The 24,331-nt window shown below is 34.9% G+C and overlaps 3 protein-coding genes across 5 annotated transcripts; all 3 read right to left on the bottom strand.

Moving 5' to 3' along the window:
* Window positions 1–1,180: 1,180 nt before the first annotated feature.
* Window positions 1,181–5,123, bottom strand: LOC107954525 (probable serine/threonine-protein kinase At1g01540). 3 transcript variants are annotated; one of them, XM_016890112.2, is made up of 8 exons: window positions 4,327–5,123; window positions 3,756–3,860; window positions 3,537–3,659; window positions 3,280–3,450; window positions 2,992–3,121; window positions 2,702–2,911; window positions 2,409–2,591; window positions 1,181–2,101 (listed from the first exon to the last, which is right to left on the bottom strand). In XM_016890112.2, exons 1-7 carry the CDS (start codon window positions 4,890–4,892, stop codon window positions 2,427–2,429), a joined length of 1,470 nt encoding a protein of 489 aa, XP_016745601.2. In that variant the 5' UTR covers window positions 4,893–5,123; the 3' UTR covers window positions 1,181–2,101; window positions 2,409–2,426. The 3 variants fall into 3 exon arrangements, with proteins under 3 accessions (XP_016745601.2, XP_016745600.2, XP_016745599.2); XM_016890111.2 differs by lacking the exon at window positions 1,181–2,101 and adding an exon at window positions 2,163–2,331 and having other exon boundaries at window positions 4,327–5,094; XM_016890110.2 differs by lacking the exon at window positions 1,181–2,101 and having other exon boundaries at window positions 2,163–2,591.
* Window positions 5,124–17,080: 11,957 nt separating this feature from the next.
* On the bottom strand, window positions 17,081–19,714 carry LOC107954524 (uncharacterized). The gene is made up of 5 exons (XM_016890109.2): window positions 18,375–19,714; window positions 18,100–18,254; window positions 17,943–18,009; window positions 17,782–17,833; window positions 17,081–17,688 (listed from the first exon to the last, which is right to left on the bottom strand). Exons 1-5 carry the CDS (start codon window positions 18,733–18,735, stop codon window positions 17,595–17,597), a joined length of 729 nt encoding a protein of 242 aa, XP_016745598.1. The 5' UTR covers window positions 18,736–19,714; the 3' UTR covers window positions 17,081–17,594.
* On the bottom strand, window positions 19,146–21,152 carry LOC107954523 (50S ribosomal protein L5, chloroplastic). Its single transcript, XM_016890108.2, has 3 exons — window positions 20,648–21,152; window positions 20,361–20,561; window positions 19,146–19,714 (listed from the first exon to the last, which is right to left on the bottom strand). Exons 1-3 carry the CDS (start codon window positions 20,906–20,908, stop codon window positions 19,355–19,357), a joined length of 822 nt encoding a protein of 273 aa, XP_016745597.1. The 5' UTR covers window positions 20,909–21,152; the 3' UTR covers window positions 19,146–19,354.
* Between the last annotated feature and the right edge of the window lie 3,179 nt (window positions 21,153–24,331).

Here is a 24,331-nt window from a genome sequence, read left to right as displayed (position 1 = left end):
TTTTATATATTAGGTCCCTAAATATTTTAGGTCCTCACATTTCAGTCTAGTGTTGCCTCTCTCTCATCCTCCACTAATCAAATTGTATTTTTGCACCACAAAAAATACTCGTGCTGCCGATCTCTCCCCTTCCACCCTTAAAAAATAATTTTTTTAAACACGCATCATTTTATAATGATGATTTGATGAGCGTGTAAAAAAAATTATAGGTGTTATCCATCTCTCTCCCTCCACCTATTGACACTGTTTCAAACATATCATTTTAGTATATAATAATACTAAAATACCATTTATTGGCATTATATAAAAAAAAGCCTACTGACGCTATTGATTGGACTTACAGCCAAACCTAAAGTATAATATTCTTAATTAGCCATACTATTTTATAACAATATAATCAAAGTTACATTGTTGTCATACATCACTTTAATGTAATACAATAAATAGTTGTGGTGGGTATAGTATAATTGTTTTCGGTTCTTTTTATTATATTTAAATTTAGTATTTAGTATATAAGATATATTTTTTATTTTTTATGACATTATTAGTTAGCTCAAACATTTGATGCCTTTAATTATTCTGGATAAAATGTGAAGGTCAATTTTTTCTTAAAAGTACTCGTTCTAACTTATTACATTAAAAAAGATATTTTTTTAACTAATGTTATTATAAAAATAGAGAATTAAATTAAGATATAAAAACTAAATCCGAATATAGAAGGATCATTATCTTATTATAGTTAAAAATAATAATAAAGAAAAGAATTGTACATGTATCATGAAGGAAAGCCCCTTCCGATGTTCTTTTTCTATATTAAATTCATATTTTAAATGTTGTTTTTTGTATTATCTTTCATATTCGTTTTATAATTTATATTAGAAGTTGTTGTCTCTAAATTTTAAACACGTAATCTCTTTTAAAAATGAAATGCGTTTAACATTACAACTAACAATTGGTTTTTCTCTCTTTATTTTCTACCAAAATGATCAAAATTTTAATTTGTATTAAAAAAATGAGCTAATTCTTTAAAGCTCATATGAACCCTAAAACCTTAAATCCTAATAACATTTTGATCCACATCTATAAATCCAAGATCTAGTAATATCACCCAACACCAAGTTAAGCTCTCCCTATCATTTCAATCTCATAGCAGAAAAGAAAAACATGCGGGGCCCCTCCATAAAATAGTAGATTAAAATTCAACTTCAATTCATCCTAATCCCAGGTTAGAACATAAGGTAATCCTTGTTCCTATTTTTTATTTAAAAAATAATAATCCCAACTTTAACTGTAAAAAAATAAAATAAAAATTGAAGTGGACCATCGAATGCGTTTTGCCATGTTAGGGTGAGAAATGAAATGCTATTTATGTAGCATTGTCGTCGGTGGAGTTGGGAGGAAAGAGGGGCGTGGGTGGGGGACAAGATTTAAAGAATCTCGTCAGAGGCAATGATATGCCTGAGAATTTATCCCCCATGTCTCCTGCTTATATGTCTTGGAAGTTTTAACATCCTTGTCTCCTCCATCCTCTGTTCTTCCCTCTAGTAATTTATGCCCACTTCTTCTGCTCACTTTGAACGCACAGAACTTGGATTCAGATTAAACCCGAATATGGGTGATAATGCATGAGCTTGATAGACAAAGAAAGCGAACAATAAGCCAAAAGGACAACCAGGCTAATACTACTTGTGTTTAAGCGGGGATGAGAAAGACAGGTTCCATAGATGATTTGGATAAGACCCAGTCCCCAGAGATTGCCCTTCAAATGCCAAAGGCAGCTAAAAGGGTCCACCACATCCAGCTTAACTCTATCTTGCCAAATGTCGTTATTCAGCTCCCATGGCCTATCCCATGCTCTGGCATTGATGTTGAAATTCACCCCTATCTAATGACCCCACCATCCCATCTTGTTTTTGCTCCAGCTCCGACAGGCCAACAAAGATAAAGGAAACCACACACACACATATATATATGAATCCGTTGCAATCAAATAAGCCCGTTGCCGGGTCCATCTCTCACCACTATCCGACTTTGGAATTTGGCATTGATGCAGACATTTATGAGAATAAATGGTCCACCACCAATCTAACAAATGAGGACTCTGAGAGTTGAAAAGCCAGGCAATGCAATGCATGTCAAAGTTTAGAGGACAACAGCAATAATAGATGAAAATATAACTTTTTTCTTGTGATCCTAACAAAGACATTGAATTACAATGGGTATAAGAATTTATGGATTCGTCCATATTCATACATGTAAAGCAAACATAAAATAAATGCCAGATTATTGTTTTCTTCTCGTAATTGGAGATACAACACCAATACCGGGGAACTAATAGAAAAATAAATTAATTAATAAATAAAAAAGACTCCAAAAACTTAAAAAGGGACTTTAAAGTTGTTAGTCACCTAATGTTGTTGATAGTATTATCTCCACCTAGTTGGCTGGTGATAGTTCCTCCCACTATCCCCTTCACTTGTATCAGAAGCAGAGGCCCCATCGAATCGTCTTTCACCTACTTTTGTAGAGTTGCGGTTCATTTGATGATCATCAGAACGAGAGTTGGATTGTTCTCTTGCAATCCGACGTTCCTGAAAAACACGATAAAGGTAAATATACGGTTCACAAAGAAAATAATGTGAAAGCTCCCCTTCTGATGCGGTAAACTGTTGTTAATCTATGGTAAGGAAGAGGTGCCTACATCACGGAAGAGCAGATCATCAGCCTCAAGCATGTGGATAATATGCCCCATTTTTGGCCTCTTTGTCGCATCAGGATCAACGCATTTAAGAGCAACCAGCAATACACGTTTAAGTGCTTTTGAAGCAGGCATCTCGGGTAACTTAGGGTCAACTACTTCCTCAGATTTCCGGTTTCCAACCATGGTTTTTAACCACTCCACCAAATTCACCTGTCAGTTGGTTCCATCTTAGCAACTTCAAGAATTTAGGGTAAGCTATATAGAAGGAAATTTAATAAGTCAAGTGTAACCTCTCCTGGAGGACGGCTATAGTCAACAGGGCTTCTCCCGGAAATAATCTCCATAATAAGTATACCAAAGCTATACACATCACTCTTCTCATTCAGCATTCCAGTACAAGCATATTCTGGAGCAACATAACTGGGAAAAGAAAAATGTAATTTTCCTACTTCAGGACTACATAGCATTTTGGTTACAGCACAAGTATGCATTCATAATGGTTAAATTCAAACTTCTTTTTTTTTTTTTTTAATAAAAAGAAGAGAGAACGCGTAAGAAGGCAAAATGGAATAACTAACCCAAAAGTTCCCATCACACGAGTTGTCACATAACTATTTTCAGAACACAGGAGTTTAGCAAGCCCAAAATCAGAAACTTTGGGGTTCCACTGGCGATCAAGTAGGATGTTGCTGGATTTTACATCCCGATGGACAACCTTCGGTTCAAGACCCTCATGAAGGTAGGCTAAACTGCAAGTAAATAGCAATACACACTCAGAAGAAGAAATTATAAACAACTGTATATGAACCAAAGAATACAATTCTAACTAATGTACCCTTTGGCTGTTCCCACTATGATATTCATTCGTATCTCCCATGTAAGAGGACTGACATCCCCAACATCCCCATGGACCCACTGTTCCAGATTCCCATTGTCAACATACTCATATACAAGCATCCTGAACAGCAAAACCAGATAAAAAAGGTCACTTCTCTTACACTATTCAGAAAAAGAGTAGCATTTTTGTTTTCATGGTGGAAGATAATCACAGTACCTATATGCACCTTCAACACAGTATCCAAGCAATCTTACAAGATTCTTGTGCCTTACACGCCCAATTGCTTCCACCTCCACCTTAAATTCCTTCTCAGCTTGACCCCTGAAGGATTGATTCTTTACTTTGTTAAGCTAATTGGTAGGTAAACCAAACTTAAATCAATGAATTAAAGGGGAACAACGAAGACAAAAAAAGATTCCATAAAAGTCTAACCAAAAAGAAAAAACACATTATCGTCCAGGCCTAATAATGACTTAAAAAGCAGTGATTTTTACACTTTACAGCACAATGTCTAACCAAACCAAGGCAAGAACTTTAAACCAGAAAAGGAAAAAAACATTGAGGCAGCTAACTGTTCACAGTTGCATGAATTCATCGATTTCATGACAAAAAAAAATTTGTGTTTTTCCCCTTAGCAATCAAATTAAGTTCAAACTAATTACTATAATGAAAAACAAACCCAATCAAAGATACATAATTCACAAAAGAACATTCATTTCAAGAAATGATAACTATTAACAAAAAAAGAGGCATAATCAAATAAAAGTTTTATAAAAAAAGGGGGTACCTGTTATTAAGCAAATTCTTAACAGCAACTTTAGCTCCATCAGTTAAAACGCCACTATAAACAATTCCATAGCCACCTTCCCCAATCACATTCTCTTCACACAATCCATTGGTAGCTAATTCAAGTTCCCTCAAAGTATACCATCTTCCCCACCCAAGATGAGACACTTCCGGACCCACACTTCCACTCCCAAACGACGCCGTCTCGCTCACACTAGCAGCGGCACTCGTCGGCCCTCTGCTTTCCCCACTGGAAAACACCACCCTGTGTTCCACTTTTCCCAAGTCAACTTGAATCTCCGGTACCGGCGGGGCGGCATGGTGGTGATCTGGTGCGGGAGGGTGATGGACTATTTCTTGGATCTCTTTGGAGATTGGCGGCGTGGGGTCCAGGTGTTGATGTCTACGAGATTTGCGGCGTGTTGTGAGGCAAAGTGAGAGAAGAAACAGAGTCAAGACTATGAGTGAACCAAGTAGAATACCGATCACCACCCATAATCTTAACCCGAATATCGACGTCGGCTTTGATAGCTCCGTGTTAACCAATGCCGCGTCGTACACTGACATTTCCTTTCTTTTTCAGAATTTCTTCAAACAGTTCAAGACTCCGGCAGGATTAACTACGCCGGAGAAACGACTTTCATTAAAAAAAAGTTTGGGAACAGGAAAAAAGAATCAAAACGAATATAATTAAAGCAAAATGGAGACAGAGAAATAGAGGTTTTTTTTTTTTTCAGTCTCCAGTACCATACCTCTTTTTCTTTTTTAATATCTGCTGTACTTTTAAATAAGTTGTCCGAAAAAAAAAAGGCTGTCTTTTTTTTTTCTTAAATTATTTGAAATTAGAAAATATAATATTGTCTAGCTGGAATTGGATGTTTGTGGAATAAGTGAAATGACGAGATTGTCCTTTTCTTTTCTTCCTTTTTCAATATTGAGACGGCGATGACCGTTAAAGGGAAATTCTAGGACACGTGTTGGCTGGTTAAGTTATTTGGTGTATTTCATCAACGGTAAAGATAAAACAGGACGAATCAGATTGCGTATGGAAGACCTACACCAGAGCTTCACGTGGTTGACGAATCAACGTTTTTAAGTAGGACCCACACGTGGCCGCACCACATTCACCCGTATATGGAATTATTTAATTAATTATTATTCAATTAATATATCTTAATTTTATAAATTAGAAAAATATGTGGTTTTTTTAATTGCTTTTAGGTTTTTTTTCTTAAATTAGATAAATAGGTTGTTTTTTTAGAGTGTGTGAAAGTGCATCCAAGTCAGTGTGTTTTCCTCCGACCATCATTTTCCCAACGACAAAATTTTTAAAAGAGCCAACCGTAATTTTTTTCCCTATAAATATCAAGCCATTTTTCATTCTTTTCACTCAAATTCAATTTTTTATATTTTTTCTAAACTCTCAATTCTCTCAACTTTATCAATTTTTCAATTTTTGTTTGAAATTTTCCTATACACTTTATTTAAAGATACTATAGTTTTATTTAATTATTTTGTATATTCATTTAGATTAATTTTTCACGAATGACAAACTCTTTGATTCATTTTGAAGATAAGCACATTTTCATCGCTCAAGCAATAATGATAAGAAAAATTTTAAATTTCGTTATTTTCAATTAAGTTAAATTTAAAGTTTTTTAATTTTTAAAATATTTTATTTTGTCGATATAAATGAGCGTATGATCGTGTTTTAGAGGGGTTCATACATAATTTATCAAATAGCGTAGACATCGAAATTTGTGGTTATCTACAATATGCCAAATTCTTACATGCGTCTCGTATGCTTAAGCGCTACAAATTGGATCCTACACTTATTAGCATGTTGGTGGAAAAATGGAGACTCGAGACACACATATTCCTTCTTTCATGCAGCGAGTGTACAATCACATTCTATAATAGCCCGTCTAGCGGAGACTATGTAAAGTTACTATTTGGTGTGTAAGTTAGTTAAGTCAAAGGTAAAAATTGAGTAAGTTAGTGAAATATTTGTTTTTGATTGGGTAGTGTATTCTATGGGATTTGCCATTTGGCAAACTCCAGGATTTGACGAACTCTAAGGTTTGGTGGACTCTTCTGCTAAGCTATCTGCCTACCCCAGATGTTTTGGGCGAACTCGTTAGTTCGCAGCTTGATAGATTTGTTTCCGTGTTTAGTATATATTACGATGGTTTGGTTAGTAATGTTGGGGTTTAGTTGAGACCTAGTTAGAACTGAACTAGGGTAATGTAGATGATTAGATTCTTAATTATTTTCTTTTCAAAATTCTAGAGCAATCGTGGAATCCTCTTGCTTTCCACTAAGTTTTTCTCTTGTATGTCTCTATTATATAAGGATATCTAGTTGGCATGTTTTTACGTTTTTGCTTTTACTTCTTTTTTTTCCTTGCTTTTTTCTCTAAACTTTTAGAAATTTCTAAGTTGAAATCGATAACGAGGAGTTTCCCGTATCTAGCTGACGTCATTCTTAGTACCAATTTATCAGTAATTTCTAGTAAATCCTTAGGTTATTATCGAAGGAATTTATGTATTTAAAGTAACGCATGCATAGGTTTTAGAACTGTTCACGAGGAAAGAAACTTCTTGATTTTGGGTTGCATGCAACCGATTTATGCATACATGTTAAATTTCAGTAGTTTAATGATCTGATAGACATAATTGTCTCTCTTTTTAGCTCGAGAAGCTAACGAAATTCCAAGCAACAAGGGCAAAGGACCTACTGAGTAGATTACTGTATTAGGCTTTCTAATGAGTTCCTTCTTACTTCCTTGTGTTATAAAATTCTTTTCTTATATAGATTATGTAAGGTAAGTGTTTCCTCTCAATGATGTAGTGTATGGTATCTGGTTATGGTGGTATTAAACCAAAGTTGTCAGGGTGAGTATGGTCAATTCATGTTTTGAGATAAAATACCCTTCTTTCTGCGCAAGCCAGTATCATCTATATGTGAAACGTAATTGTAAACTTCCAATTATATAGATTTTTTTATATCACCTTTTTACTTATAATTTATGTTAATCTTGAGTATTTGGATATTTAATTGGGCGATTTTTGTTCATATTGAGACAATGAACATAATTTTAGTAAAGTATGTAATTTTGTGGATTTATGTATTAAATTTTGCATAATTCAACTATCTTATGTTACACAGTAATTTCTGTGCTTTAATTGTTGTAGTGAGACCATTGAATTAATTAGTGTGGGAGCTTATTCAATACATGTATGGACATGAGTTATACTCCACCTCAATTGGACGACAAATACAACAAATTGAGTCAAGAGAAGTCAATTTGATCCAGTTAAAGTTGTCTTGTTGAAAAGAGCAAGTCTAATAGTTATTTGGGTCACAAAACCGTCCAAGTAGGGAGAAAGTAGTCCAATTTGGCTAAGGCATCAAGAGTAACCCAAATTAGCTTTGGGATAATTAATTTGGAGGTCTCTGCACTTGTGAAAAAATTAAAATCAGCCCTCAACTAATACCCAAGAAACTGTCCAACCCATTGCATGATTCATGCTTGATTTCTTGCATAAATCAAGCAACCACCAACCTCTTCCTCCACATTCCATGGCCAGCCTAGAAAAGGAGCATTTCAAGGGATCTCCATGCTATTTTTAGCAAACTCCCTAACCATCCCTCTACTATAAATACCACTCCCCATTTCTCATTTCAAGTATCCTTTATTCATCTCTCAATTCACATTCCTTTCATCATTTCTTCTCTCCTTTCCACGCATAAGCCATCCATTTCTCCACCTCCCTTAGCTAGCATTTCCCTTGAGAAAAACCACTCTTGGCTGGCCAGTTTGAGGAGCATTTTGCGAATAAGCAATCACGAAAATCAGAGGAAGCCACCACGATTAGTCTTCGGAGAATCACTAAAATCATCAAGAGTTTCTTCTTTCTTATTTTTTAATTTTGTTCTTAGTTATTCAACATGTTTGCAAATTATTGTGATGTTTTTCCATTGACAATGATGACTTAATTTTGTTTAGCTAGAATAATTGTAATGACTGGATAAAATTCATTTAATTCATGTTTATATTGTTTTGTGCCTCAGTTGTTCATACTTCCAGTTAAAATCATTATGTGTTTCAAGCATTAAAATATGTTTGAATGTATTAGAATTAGTTAGTCATATGATAACTAATAGACAAGATAATTAGAAGGTGCGTGCTTAATTTATATCCTAATCATAATAAATTAGGGGTTCGTAATAGACTAAGAGAACTTATTACCTTGCATAACTTTAGGTTTATGTGATTAAATTGTTTCAAATCTAATCCTTCCCTATTACTTCACATAAATTCTAAGGAATCCTTAGTTAAATTATGACATTGGTTTATACATATTTTTCTAAGTATAAGATTCGGTTGAACTTATATGAGATTCCCAGTTAATGAACGATTGAGTTGCCATGGAATATTTTCAGAACATTGTTAAACATGATGAAAATAAATTGAGTCAAGTGTTGTAATTGTTCTAGCTTATCCATGTTATTGTTGTTGAACTTGTGAAATTACTGCTAAACCATCACCTTGCATTTTATTTCATCTCATTTGCATTTAGGTTAATTTGCATCTAGTTAATTAATTTAATTTTAACATCCATCACTTCAAAATTAGTTTTTTTTTACCAAGTTATAAATTCATAATTTTGTAATTATTTGATTAACAAATACAATCTCTGTGGAGACGATAACTCTTTTACTTACTTATTACTTGATAACGATTGTGTACACTTACACAAACCTACGCGTTACAGTGATATGTGATAAAAGAGAAGGAGATATGTTTGTGATGCCTTCAATAGGGCAGCTATATTACAAACTGGACTGGAAGATCATGAGAAAACATGTTCAGCTAAACAAAAATTATATAAAGAGTTAAGGGGTAGAGTATATTCATATTCATATGACTGATTGATATGATTCTGACTCTAAATTCTGGGTCTAAGACTGACACGAGTATAAATCATGTGAAAAACATGCACATTATATTAAGTTATGGTTTAATGGGCGGATAGTGTCTGCCTATGAGTCGTGTTACAGATTGAGTCCGTCTAAGAACTGTGAACGCCATTGGGCGTATTATGATTAGTATGTCTGAACCTCTTTAATATGTTAAATATCATTATGGGTATTAATGCTGGTCTACCAGTGGTATTCTTGTATATTGTTTGTGTTTTCTTTATTTTTGGAACTCATTAAGTTTGTCTGAACTTACTCTGTTATCCTTTCCATCTCAAGCGTGTTGAAAGAAGAAAGAGATTTTGTAGAAAGAGACTACACCAGAGTTATTGTTGATAGTGAGCCACTTGTCTATTTTTGTATCATGTATGACTGTTTGGAAAGACGGCATGTAGTTCTGTTTTGTAACCAACTTTTAAAATAATTTACAACTGTTTCCAAACCACTGTTTTATAAGAACTTTTACAAACTCTAGAAGTATATGTTTAATCCAGTGAATTATGATTTATGATATTATCTTTTAGACGTATACGCCAAAATTTTTTTGAATGTTGTTTAGTTGCCAATGATGTAGTTGAAACTTTTGCATGAGAAATAATCATCTTGTGTTTTATATAACCCTGGAAACTTTCATAAGGCTTCCGCCAAATATTTGTCCAAATATGTTTTACTTAGCATATTATTGATTTGATTGTTTTGTTATTGTTATACTGGAGTTTACGCCAAATTTGGGGTATACACCGAGACCTTAAAGCTTTTAAAAATTTCATGTGTTTTTTTGTCAAATTCATTTGGTTTTGTAACACCCCTAACCCGTCTCCGTTGCCAAATTCGGGTCACGGAGTATTACCTGGCAATTCCAAACAATTTATATCAAAACATATATCATTAATGTCATTCATTAGTAATTAACGAAAACTCATTAAAAACCAATAAAAAATAAACAACTGGGTTTTAAATCGGACCTTCGAGGCCCTAAAAATTAGTTTAGAAACAATTCGGGACTAATTTGAAACAAAATAGAGGTTTTAAAACAAAGTTACAAAAATGTGAAAACAGGGGGTCACACGACCGTGTGGCCAGACCGTGTAACAATTGATTAGGGGACACACAGCCGTGTCTTTGCCCGTGTCCTCACCTGTGTAACTTACTGAGTAGGGTCATACGATTGTGTCACAGGCCATGTGCCTCTTTGACTTGCCACACACGGTTGTGTGCCAGGCCGTGTAACTCACTGACTTAAAACACTAGGAATTTACAAATGAAACACAGTCGTGTCGCCAGGCCGTGACTGTGTGTGTCACACAGCCGTGTGAAAACCTATGTCCCAGGTAGTGTGCACCAAATTTTACCCAAAAACTATGTTATTTTAAGACTAAACCATACCTATTCAATTATTCCAATTATGCACACATTCAATAGACCTGGGCACCATTCCAACACATCTAAACATACCAAAACAATCAACCTATTATATCTAACCAATATGCACTTCAAAGGCACCACATATATATACTAAACATTAAACCTTAAAATGATCAAAAGACCTCCTTATAAGACATTGAGCAAATAAGCTTTACCCTATGATTAAAACCACTTCATTCAACAACTAAAACATCAAGATATTCATCTATGCATTATGTATGTATCCTTGTTTCATTAATACAAAACACATCCTAAGCAAAACACACATCCCATTAATGAACTATATCTATCAATATTTAAGTACTACAAATTTATCTATATATACATGCCACTACCCAAAAGATACAAAAACTACCAACTTAGATGGATAGTGTGAGTCAGTTGGTTAATCCTCCCAGTATGTCAACAGCTATTATCTACAAAACAATCCACAAAAACCCGTAAGCCTGTATAGCTTAGTAAGGACATAGTATAACATTTAATAAATACAATTAGACATGGTTCACATAGATACTAGAATAAAATTAGGAGCATGTATATGCCTTCATAAGTACCGAAGTACAATCAAGGGCACATATGTGTATTCAGGGTTACTGAAGTACAAATAGGGACATGTATGTGCATCTAGGGGTATCGAAGTACAAATAAAGGCACGTATGTGCATTCAAGGATACTGAAGTACAAACAGGGGCATGTATGTGTATCCAAGGGTACCGAAGTACAAACAGAGGCACGTATGTGCATCTAAGGGTACCGAAGTACAAACAGGGGCACGTATGTGCATTCAGGGGTACCAAAGTACAAATAGGGGCACATATGTGAATTTAGGGATACCGAAGTACAAACAGGGGCATGTATGTGCATTCAGGGATATCGAAGTACAATCAGAGGCACGTATCTACATTCAGGGGTACCGAAGTACAATTAGGGGCACGTATGTGCATTCATACAATAATTAGCAATAAACATAATAACTGTGAACAATAATATAAAAATACAAGTAGAATTTCATTTTCGTATTAAAATACTATGAACTTACCTACGATTTGATTCCGATCAACATGCAGGGACTATTCCGCTATTTTCTCCTTTCCTTATATTTGTCTTTGTTAAATTCTAATGTAATTTATATGTAATTTTTCATGTATAATATTTGGTATGAAATATGTAACTTTGGATAGGTACCTTTATCGAATTATTGAATTATTAAGGTATAGAGACTAGATCGTAAAAATGGTAAAAGTTCAATCACCAGATAAATTGTAATTGGTATTTGAAGTAATGTTTAAAATAGCAATTTTTCCAATATATGAATGTTAGTAGACGGTGACATATACAAATGAAAAGCAATAAAAAAAGAAATAACAGATTTTGTACAAAAAAAAAGAAGCATTGTAATTAATTTTATATCGCAAAAAGAATAAATGTTAGTGATATTGAGGCCTTAATGAATCCCTTAATACGAAACATGTTACCTTCGTATGGCTTGGGTTTCTACAGTACCTGCATAACTTCTGTTGGTTGTCCCTTTCCAGAACATCCATATTGGTGTATATTTAAGTGGAAGTTGGGCGACCTTTCAAGATGTGACGCAAGTTCATGTTCGGGGCCAACTCGAACGGGGCACTGAACACTGGCGACCAGATACTCTCATCTGAAACGGGTAGGAATTGATATCTCCATACGTTGTGCATGTGTTTCAGTTTGTAAACATCGTTAATACAATACCTGTACTCAATTTGTACAATAGCATATGTGGCAATTACATGTGCGTATGAGAATTGAAGTACTTGAAATCTTTTATAATCGCACGTCCCTTCTGGTAGGTCAACACGGTATGATGCCCCTGACATGTCTTGGTCGGGCCTAGAGCACTCCATGACCCAAAATCTCATAGTTGGACACAAGTGACATAATACACACATAGTGCTCACTCTCTCTACATTTCGTTTAATTTCTTTCATGACATCCTCACACCAAACATCACCGCCCACTATCTCCCCAGCATATGTTGCCACCTGTTTTGGAAATAAGGCAACCAGGCGAAAATATGTTTCTTTGGCAATCGAGGTTATCGGTAAATGGCATATCCACTCCAGTACAGAATTAATGCATTCGGATAGGTTCATTGTCATGTACCCGTACTGTATACCCTCAGTATATGATTGTGTCCACTGTTCGAAGGGTATGTTGGTGAGGTAGTCTGCACTGGCGCTGTTGGTGGTGCACAAGTTATCCAACATCTCATGGAAACGATGTTGGACGAGCTCGTACCCTGTCGAGAAAAGTATACCCATGAATGAAAACAATATACTCCATATATGGTTTAGCATAATTGCAGAAATAGTGGAAACTACGTACCTATTTCAATGCATTGATCTTACTTACTTTCCAAAAGCTTTTGAGTGGTAATTGGAGCCGAAATATCTTATACAGTACCTATGGTGGGTGTGATCCCAAAGGCTACCATATCGCTTAATAGTGACCAAAATTTCGGTTTCCTTGTCGAATATGACATATATGTCGGGCTGCAAGCAAACGTAATGGCACAATCAGTTAAGGAAGAAATCCCAATCATCTGCCTTTTCAGAAGGAGTTATTGCAAACGCTATGGCAGAATCCTCTGATTACCATCATGGGAAACGAAAATTAACAACTGATGTTAATACCTTCCGTACAGCCAAATACCATCAATTTGCACCAAAGGCTTGCAGTGCTGAAAAGCTTCCTTGCATTGATCAATAGTCCAAATGAATTAGTGGAATACTCTTTTCCTAGGGATCAAACGACCAATGAGGCATGCTGGGTGCATTTCCAAATCGGTTACGGAACCTGGTACGTATTGATCAAGTACCTGATACCATTGCCACAAATCATTGTATAACCTGTCCCAGTCGTGATGCAGCTTATCCATAACCTTTTGTTTTGCGACCCATGCCTTGTAATATGATGATGTGTAATCGTACTGGCTACAAATGTTGGCAATCAACACAAGGACGAGAATCATGATACTCACTTTCACCATAAGTAAAATTACGTCAAATATCATGTCGAAGCCTAGCCTCGGATGATCCTGACTTACACTTGCAAATTATGAGTTAAATTTACGCAATTGGAAAAAAAACGAAGACCCTGTCAGGTCACATTATGTCAAAAAATCGGGTGATTGCATTGTGCACTTGTTGCAACACAAGTATGTGGACCGGAATACTTCTTTATCATCCACAATCCCATCTTCTTCTGAAAAGGTGCCATGATTTTCCATTTGCACATCCTGTCGCGCATTGCGCACTTTCCCTCGAATTCCTTTGAACGAAATTTTGTGATGTGATAGTTCACGCCATTCTTAAAGTTGTACTGTTTTAGTGCAGTAAGAAAAATATCATTAAAAGTATTGCTTGGTAAGCTAATGATGTAGTTTCATTAATTTTTTAAGGAATAATTATAAATAAATTTAGGGTAAAATACAAAAATGTTCACTTTAAGTATTGCTCGCGTTCTATTTGGTCACTGAACTTTTAAGTTGCTCTATTTTGGTCAATAAACTATTCAAAACCAAAGTTTTTACTCACCACGTTAATAGCCATTTGAAATTTAACGGAAGTGCTAACGTGGCTTTTTTTATTAGTACAATAACAAATTTAGCCCTATAATGTTTACATATTTTATCAATTTGATCATAAATACAAAAAATCAACAAATTAGCCCTCAATATTTACAAAATTTATCATTTTAATTCAAATTCTAAAAAAATCAATAAACTTAGCCCTCAACAAATTTTAATTTCTTAAAATTTACATACAAAAATAATATATCAAAATAATAGTTTGATGCTTATTTCGATTATTCAATCATAATTTCTTGTGAAAAAAATCATAAATTTGTTATCATTGTTTTTCTCTTGGACAAGATAAAATAATGTCAATATTGCAATTTCATGTTTCATCGCATGCGGTCCAATAAAAGTAACAAATGGGAATTGAATTAAAAGTTTACAGAAATATAACAAAATCACAGCAATGGTGCTGCAATTTTTGGAACAAGTACAAGTAGAGGTGAAGGATTAAGATGGTGCTTTAAGGGAGTTTTTTTTTTTTTTTTTGTGGTTCATCTCTCCTTATTTGTTCTTTTCGAGCCTTTCGAACACCTGTATCATTAGCATTTCTTGCCACAAGTAGGTGATATGGCTTGAATCTCCTCTTTGGAGCACCACAAGCTGCAAAATCCCATTCAAAAACACAACATTTGGATTTTCACTTGCCCAGCTAAAAAATCAAAATTTGTTATTTTTGTAAATGTTGAGCACTCAGTTTGTTGATTTTTTTAGAATTTGAACTAAAATGATAAGTTTTGTAAATATTGAGAATTGATTTGTTGAATTTTTTTATACTTAGGATTAAATTAATAGAATATGTAAACATTATAGTGTTAAATTTATTATTATACCAATTAAAAAAACTCATGTTAACACTTTCCTCAATTTTAAAACGATTGTTAACATCTAATGACCAAAAAAAATTGATTTTAAATAGTTTAGTGACCAAAATAAAATGCGAGTGATATTTTAGTGATTATTTTTGCACTTTAACTATAAATTTATTTTTAAATAAATGATATAGTTTAATACATTCAGTAATTATATGCATCAATTAAGCAAATATTATGCGATAACTTAATATTTTATATATATAATTCAGTATATTTAATATAATAATAGAATGATTAAATATATAAATTCATTAACCTTTATTAATGCGTCCCGTTTACCAAATTTTGGTATTTAAAATAGAGAAAAAACTAGTATTTAGTCCCTGAAATTATCAATATTTTTATATTAATCACTGATTTTAAATATTTTGATATTTAAAATAGAGAAATTGTGTCATGTTATCACTTGAAAAATATTTTAAATATTTTTAAAATTATTTAATATATAATTTTTATATTTTTTTAGATTTTATTTAAAAAATTATAAATGATAATGTGTCATAATCTCATAATACCTTAAAAGATATTATTAGGTTGAAGAACTAAAATTACTTTATCCCTTAAAAAATAAAATGCAAGTTGATGGAAAAAGCTGGATTGAAAATAATGGTAAGTGAGTGGACAACCAAACATTATATCACATTACATTACATAATGTTGAATAGTTTAGAAAACTTTTTAGTTTTGGTGGGATAGGCTATTTCACCAAGTCTTGTTGAAGCTTTTTTGGGAATATGTGCACAAGGAAGAAAACCAAAATAGAAAACATTTAATTAATAGAACCCACTTGAAAATGGACAACCCTCCATTAACTACAACTAAACTTGCAATGCTTTTATTAATTGTGTCACTAATCTTAACCAGATGTGAAACTAGAGAATTATTGAGTAACTCTGGTTGTACAGGAATTCCCTAAGTTTTAACACAAATTCCAAAGATGGGGAAATACAAAGGAGCATACTAATCAAAGCTATTTTCTGGCTTCCCAACCACTTACTCTCCCCTTTTATTTTGTTTAGTTCCTACCTGTGCTTTGTTAGTGAAACATGATAGTTGATGCAACCCAACACTGTAGGGAGATGAAGAAATGAGATGAGATAATTCAAACCCAGTTAAGCTGGGATGCTTGTCCTCTTAGGGTCATGTTCATCAGTCGCTGGAGGATGTGACTAGTGCGATAAGCAGAGAGTACCTAAAGGATCTGTATTCATAGAACATGTTTTACATTAAGCAGAATGAATTGCCACTTTTGCAGCTCACGCAGTTGACTTGTGGCTCATTGACATGTCTATATTTCATCTTCCTTTTACCCATCAGTGCCAGAGAGAGTGGATATGAGATCATCATGCTGCATCAGCATTATCATAATGTTTGACTACTTCAACCTCAAGGTCCAAAATAACAGTAAGCTAAGCTGCCAGAGGCCCTCAAACACTTAACCCTTCCTTCAAAAATTATATATTCACGGGTACTACTATATAAATCATGTTTAACAACCCTCTTTTTGGTTACTAAGACAATTGCATGAACCAGAATACTTAAACACGATGAAAGTAATCATTGATAGAAGAAAGGGGAGGTGGATTAATACTTTTTGAGTTACTTTGTTGTTTTCTAGATTTTCTAGCATGTACTATAATTAACAATGTCTTATAAATAATAATGGAAAAAGGGAGTTACCCATGAAGAAGCGTTGAAGCTCTGGAACTAAAGCGAAAGGTGGTAACCAAGAAGGGTTATATTGTTAGAAATAGGCGAAATAGACATGAGCAAGTTTTAGGAGGAGAAGTGTGAAGAAATCTAGAAAGTGAAGAAATAGATTCAAGCTAGAAAGGGAATGAAAAATAGAAGAGCGTACATACGTCAGCTTCCACGTACGGAAAAATATATTGTATCAATTGTATATGTACATATACATATATGAATGCACGGGTATAGGAAGAAATTCAGTTACAAGTTCCAAGAGAAGGATCTGTTTCTTCATTATGGTTTAACCTCAGCCTTGCCGTAGCTGAAGGTTGAGACATCATCCATAAGGAATCCTTCACCTTTGATCCATTCCCAACAAAGATTGGTGCATTCATGGCTCCATCCCTGCTGCTCATGGGAAATTATCCAGTTTTCTATGTCACGGGTAACTTGCATGATCACATCAGCTACAGTAGACATGCTTTTTAAGCATATAATAATACTAGCTAACATCCTAGCTACCTTCTCCTTATATGTAGAAAAGATGCAAGCTTGCACAATTATGGCAACAAACTAGCGTTTGGATTGTTAAGGAGAGAAATAAAGTACATTACTATGTCTGACTGAGGCTCATCATGTTGAGCAGGAGGAGGATAAGCTAAGAGGTTTCCTTACACATAGGGTTCAGCTGTTTTTTCTCTTAAGCCAGAATCCTCGAGTAGGCTTCAGAAGCTGCTTCAACAGTGCCATTTTGGGAACATTCCAGTGCTCCACGTGCCTGAAATGATTCCATAAAAGGATAGGTAAGTTCGTAAGGTAAGTACAAGACAGTAAAAGGAAATCTTCTCCAATTCTCCTCATTACTTGTTACCTGCATACTTTTCCAGAGCGTGCATCAAAAAAATACTCTGTATATCCAGTAGCTGCAAAGAATCTTAAAGCATTAAGCAAGCATGTGGATTCATATTGATGTGATGTCTTCAATGCCTGCGACCAGTACTGAACATGCCACCAAAAGTACCAATTACATACCAGAAAGAATAGGCCTCCAAGGAAATGACATTACACAACTAAATCGCCAGTGTCCCACTCCTTTGTTCTGCATGACAACATAAAGAAAGTTGTTCATAGTTCGGTTACATTGATGATGGTAGCAAGTAATGACACAAGTAGTGTAAATCTCACTGACCTCCAAGTCCTCCCACTTCATAAGTTTCATATTTGACTTCTCAATAAGAGATCCGAAGTTGGTGCAGTTCCTTTTGAAACGCCGAAGCCCTTTGAAGGAACCAGCTGGATCAGCGAACTCACAATCCTCTTCGTATGCATCAAGTGTAAGTTGCCCTGATTTCAACACAAAGATATTTATAGCTATTTCCTTCCTGGGACAATGAATGAAGGCCATCAAATTGTACAGACCAAAGAGATTTTGAGTGGATTTACTGAGCTTTGATTTTCATGTACCAGTGACAAAATATGATCTTTCAAAGTCATCTTTGATGGTTTGAATGACTGCAGTACGATCAATAGCTCCTGACCCATCTAAGCCAAGCTTAAGGTCTTTCTGGGCAGCTTCTTCAACCTTTGAGGGTGACCGGAGATAAGAAGCAGCAATACCCAAAAGCTCGGAACCATACCAGGCTACCTTGAGAAGAACATTTTCGGGTGCAGATTCTTGTGTGGTGGTGGGTAAATTACTCTTGGAGTTTTTTCCGTTGCATCTAATTGTGTATACGTTGCGGCCATAGTTTTGCCGGAGAAGGATGCACTGATGCTGTGACTTGACGTGGGGAACGGTGGAAGCGAAGGAAGGGATGACCGCCATTCCAGAGTTGAGGATTGGTGACTGCAAAGACTAAAAGCGGTTTCTTTTAAATATCTCGTTCCTTAGTGAACGATGGCCACAGAAACATCTCCATACAAAATTCCAGAAAATGGAGAAATAAAAGTAACATAATAACGACAGCAAGCAATGGATCCAGGGCTTGGGCTCTTGGTTTCCATATTTTCTAGGCTATATAGAACGGGCAGCAAATTATCGAATTTTTCTTTTTGCTTGGTGCAAATTATGAAAATAACATGATCATGGCCACCAAAGCCCAATGCATGCAATTTAACAGCGGATTTGAGTTAAATTTAATTGACATTGAACCTCAGCCGAGTAACAAGGCTATAAACAGGATGGGCACCCTGAAGTTAAGCTGAGTAGAAACTGTAATTTCGGGAACAAGAAAATTGATAAATGATAAATTCTTTTACATTGAACTCAGTAGTCAGTACAGAATCGAATCCCAGATTGGAACTACCCTAAACGATGATATAATACAACCAAATCACCTGCATTTAATCATTCTTTAGGGCATACCTTCACAAAATGATGCAATGCACAATTTAACAACAAAATGGTACAAACATCTTTTTTGCCCTTTAGCAGGAGGAAACTCTCATCTCCGGCCACCCTTGGCACCCTTGCCACCCTTCCTGTCAAAGTGGTGAGCCCTCAGCTTCTTCTTGCGTTGTTGGGCTGCAGGACCACCACCACCACCACCTTCTCTAAAAGGCATACCCATTAGGGCCAATAGCTTCTGGCCTTCCTTATCGGATTTGGCTGTTGTCGTGATGCAAATATCCATTCCTCTGGGTTTACCAAGTGCATCAAACCTGATCTCTGGGAACACACTCTGTTCACGAATTCCGACACTGTAGTTTCCATGTCCATCAAAACTATTAGGATTTAAACCCTGGAAATCCCTCGTCCTAGGAAGCCCCAAGTTAATGAGCCGATCTAGGAATGAGTACATAACCTGTCAAATTAGCCACCAACCATACAGCAAATGGTTTCAGCATTTAAATGTGCAAAAGAAAACATAATTCTGTTAACAAGATGGCAAATCAATGCAACAAAGAGAACTAAACCTAAAGAAATAAGTTGTGAGCTCAATATTACAGCACGATGACAAGTGATTCACACAAATATACAACTGATAGAAAGGCTTTAAACCACATATTTGGGTAGGTTAAGTCAAGGAGCATAGCATAGTTAAGATCTCCTTTTCCTTTACTCCCCCTTACAACAGATCTGCTATAGTTGAATGTGTATTGGTCACAATCATAACAATATCCGTACTTTATCATCTAAAGAATTCATAATATCTTCCAGTACCAGTGTTCCTAAGCACATTTAAGCAAATGTAACATAAAATCTTTCACTGACTGTCAAAGAAGAGGATGTTGCTCTTGCCTGTTATATCTGCAATTACAATCAGCTGTGTACTACCGCTATTAATCCATGCCAAATCGAAACCACAATTGCTTTACTGCTAATACTTCTTTAACCAAAAGCAATGCTAAGGTGGGGATTAGCTCAGAAGCAATGAATTATATAGGAAAAACAAACACTGCACACAATTATACATTCAAATTTCAGTAATGGGAATAAAGTAAGCTTACATTTCCTCTAAGAGTAACGGCGATTCCAAGTGGTTGACCTTCCCGTATCTTGAAAGTAGCAATAGAATTCCTGGCTCGCGTCTTCACAGGTCTTTGCCCCGTTATCAATGCCATCTCGTTCATTGCGGCTTCCAAGCCTTTCGCGTTCTGGGCAGCATCTCCAATCCCACAATTCACCACAATCTTTTCAAGCTTTGGAACCTACTAACCCAGAATCCCCACATTCCAAAACCTTAATACATAAGAAGCAAAAAATATATAAGAAATTAAGTCCATTATTAATTTACCTGGTGAATATTGGTGTACTTGAACTCTTCTTTAAGCAAAGGAATAATTTTGTCTAGGTAAGTAGTTTTGAGACGGTAGGGTTTTTCGGCTTCCGATTTATCCACCAACACAATCTCTCCCGTTGCCCTCACCGAAACGACGCCGGCGTATCCATTTCTGGGGTTAGAGTAGGGCAGGCGCGCGGAGAATGGTGGTGCAAGGAAAGGGGAGGGGCCGTGGAAGGAGGAGGATGTGGATTGTAAGAGCGAAGGAGACGCCATGAAGAAACAAGTTGGGATTGGGTTTTTCAGCTAAACGCTTATCCAGAACCGATTATGTGTGGAGCTTCGAATGATAGAGGTTTATGCGTGCTGGAAAATGGCATGGCTACTTGATTTATTTACGAGAATGCCTCTCATTCAAGTAGTCTGGTATGGTTTTTTTAGGTTATTTCCAAGGGCCATTATTTGGAATTGGATTGATTCATTTTTCTATGAATTAGGAGTAAACTACGAAGGCTACATTAAAATAGTTCCGATCTTATTTTGGTATTTTTTTGTCACAATTATTCGAATTGGTCATTGTCATTACAATTTTCGTTAATTCACTAATAGAATGATGATATGACACTTTTTTTTAACTTTTGACTAAAGTTAGAGAACTCTTTATAATTAGTCCAAAACACTTTTTTTTGTTTATTTGCAATATAAAGATTTCAATAGTGGCATCATCAACATTTAAATCCTCCTTAAGAAAAGAGAATCCAACAATGACAACGATGGACCATGACTATGGCCCCACCCTTTTCAATGAGCCTACTTGCCATAATAACACCATCGGCCACCCTATCGCCATCGACTACCACGGGTGTAAGGTCTTGCCATGATTGATGACCGAAACTCTAGTTCATTTGTCAAGAAAGTGATCAACATTTTCCCCAGAGTGTTCTCTTTTCAACATTTCTTGAATTGGATTTTCACAGTCTCAATAGGATTACTAGTCGCCTCTAACACTCTCTTTGTGTAAGGAATAACCACTAGCCAAGAGCTGCCAAATGCCTGATCAGGTAACTCAGATGCACTTGACTGAACGGCCAGTAAAACAATTTTGGTAGCTTTGATATGCTTCTTTTTCTTTTTTTTTTCGTTGCAGCTCAAATGTACCTAATGCCTTCAATCTCAACCGTATATGAATATCTAGATAATCGCCCCAATACTTCATCCTTCTGGCATCGATATAATAGCATTACATAATTGATCTTCAATGCATACTCCAGTAGTAGATTCTTCTGTCACAAGGCTAGAACTTTAGTCTAGCAAATCGCGCGGCATTAGGCGAATCCTTTACTTCAAATCCACCTCAGTCAGTCTAACTCTCAAAAGATGAAAATTTACAACAAAAATACACTAAGGCACAAAACTAAAGCGGAACACGAATCGAACAGAAAAATCTCAAGAAAGCAATGCACAGAAGGTGTTTGAGCAAATGTTCTGAAATATATTCAATAACTATGAGTGAGACTAATAGAATGATTAAAAATGAAGAAGAATGTTGGAAAAAATCCAGTTTGAAAAAGGTTTTCTTGCATATTGGAAAGTTAAAATTTTGAAAATCGAGTCAATTTGTGATATTTATAGTAATAATCCCTTTACTGAAATTAGACTTATGTTTTCGACTCAACAGATCCTTGTCATTCTCGACTTTCAATCGAACGATCTTTTCCGCTATTCTCGTACCACGAACTATTTTGAGAGCGGGCTCAAATGAATTTGAATCAAACACAGAACCAAAAATAGTATACCTTACTTTTAGTGGGAAAGCGAATTCTCTCACACTAGAAATCGATAGAATCGTTATTCTGGAAAATAGAATTTGTATTTAAAAAATAAATTCTCACTATTTTCAAGCAGAATAAAAGTATCTCAACATTGTATATTTAATTGTATCGGTGCTATTTATTATAAGGAGAAGAGGTAAAACCCTTGTTGAATTGTAGAAGTCTATTTCAATAGAAAAACAAACTCTTAGTCTAACTAGGATTAGGGCGACAAACCCTAGTTTGTTTAAACTAGGGTTTGTGGCCCCTCTCTTTAAACATGAAGGGCTTTTGGACATCCCCCATATCAAGCCCAATTACAAGTACTTCCTGGACTTTTAACTCAATACTTTATAATTCAATTCAATCTGATTCGATATTTGTTTTTCTATTTCTCAAAATAAACATTTTAAATTAATTTAAATTAATTAATTTCTCAATTAAATAATTTTCTCAATCCAATTTTAATTCCGTTAAAATCATGACGACTTTACCATAAAAAAATCTGTGAAAAAATATATTTAATATTTCTACATTCAATAGACTTACCATGACCAATAAATTTATTTCTATTTTTGAACTTTAATTATTTAATCAATTAAAAAATAATTTAAAAAACCATAAATTCATTTTCGAGGTCATTCCCATTTAAAGAAAGCCACATTCATTTCCAAATGTTTCTCACTTCTCTAACTTTACCATTTTTATTCATTTATGTTTATTTGATTCAACATACAATTCATTTATGGTTTTATCGAGCTAACCGAGGGAACAATTGGACATAGGCGATTAGGGCTCAAATGATTTATAATTAAGTTCCAACTTTTCGTCTATTAATTATAAACTCATTTAGTCATGAATTTATTCCACTATAGTATCGTGACTAAGCTCTCCCTAATGACATACCGTTACGAAAGCAACTTGATTAGTGCTCGTCCAATGACCTTGTCATAAGTGTGTTACCCTCATAGGATATCCTTAATCTCTTTGGGATAAATTCATTCTCCCAATATGATCCTATTTTATCTCACGGTAACCATTACATCTTCTTTTATGAAAAGTCAATTACTATCAAATAATAATCAAGTCGTTTGTCACAAAGGCGAACGACCCGTAGCCACATTTACTTTTCATCAACCATGTAATGTCAATGAGAGGATATCATTTACTCATATCTCGGGATAAAATCCTACTATTGTGAATTACGCTACATACTACATAAGTCGTATACTCCACAAAGCTCGATTTAGTTATGTTTAGTCATCTGTATTAGGTCTAAATGAGTCATCTAACATGATTCCTATAAATAGGAATTATCAGAACTTAATTAAGGACTTCTTCCATTATGTTTTATGTTTAATTCTAAAATTAGGTTTTTGCTTTTATAATTTTCTTTAATTCGATTTCCAGTTTCGTTCTTTAGTTGCTCGTGTTCGTGTTCAGATATTGTTAACCACTTAACCTTATTACAAATCTTCAAGTTTCTTCACTTCAATAATATTCTGAATCGATTTCTTTCTTTCTTATTTTGTCTTTTAATATTGCATAAAATGTTTAAATTCAATCTAGGGATTTCTGCAATTAGATTCATAAGTAACTAAGATCTAAGGGAGTTTAACAAGTGGATGTGGGAGTAGTTAACGGCCACTTTAGGTTTTCTTATCAGATCAATTGGTTCAGGTTGAGAGAGCTTAAACCTTAGGCTTGACAATCCTAGAAATTTATTTAGATAGATGAGGTTGAGAGACTATTCTATCGAACATCACTTAGCCTATCTCGGTCTAAACTATGAGGTCAAGAGATAAGTAGTTGCTGCTGACTAGTTAGGTTAGTTAGAGGCTGGGAGGTAATAACTGGGTTAGCTACTAACTGATTGAATAGAACCCTA

The sequence above is a fragment of the Gossypium hirsutum genome, chromosome D07 (genome assembly GCF_007990345.1).
Source record: "Gossypium hirsutum isolate 1008001.06 chromosome D07, Gossypium_hirsutum_v2.1, whole genome shotgun sequence".
In the NCBI taxonomy this organism is placed as follows: Eukaryota; Viridiplantae; Streptophyta; class Magnoliopsida; order Malvales; family Malvaceae; genus Gossypium; species Gossypium hirsutum.
The sequence above is the reverse complement of the archived record's forward strand: the minus strand, read 5'-3'. Positions and strand labels throughout refer to the sequence as shown.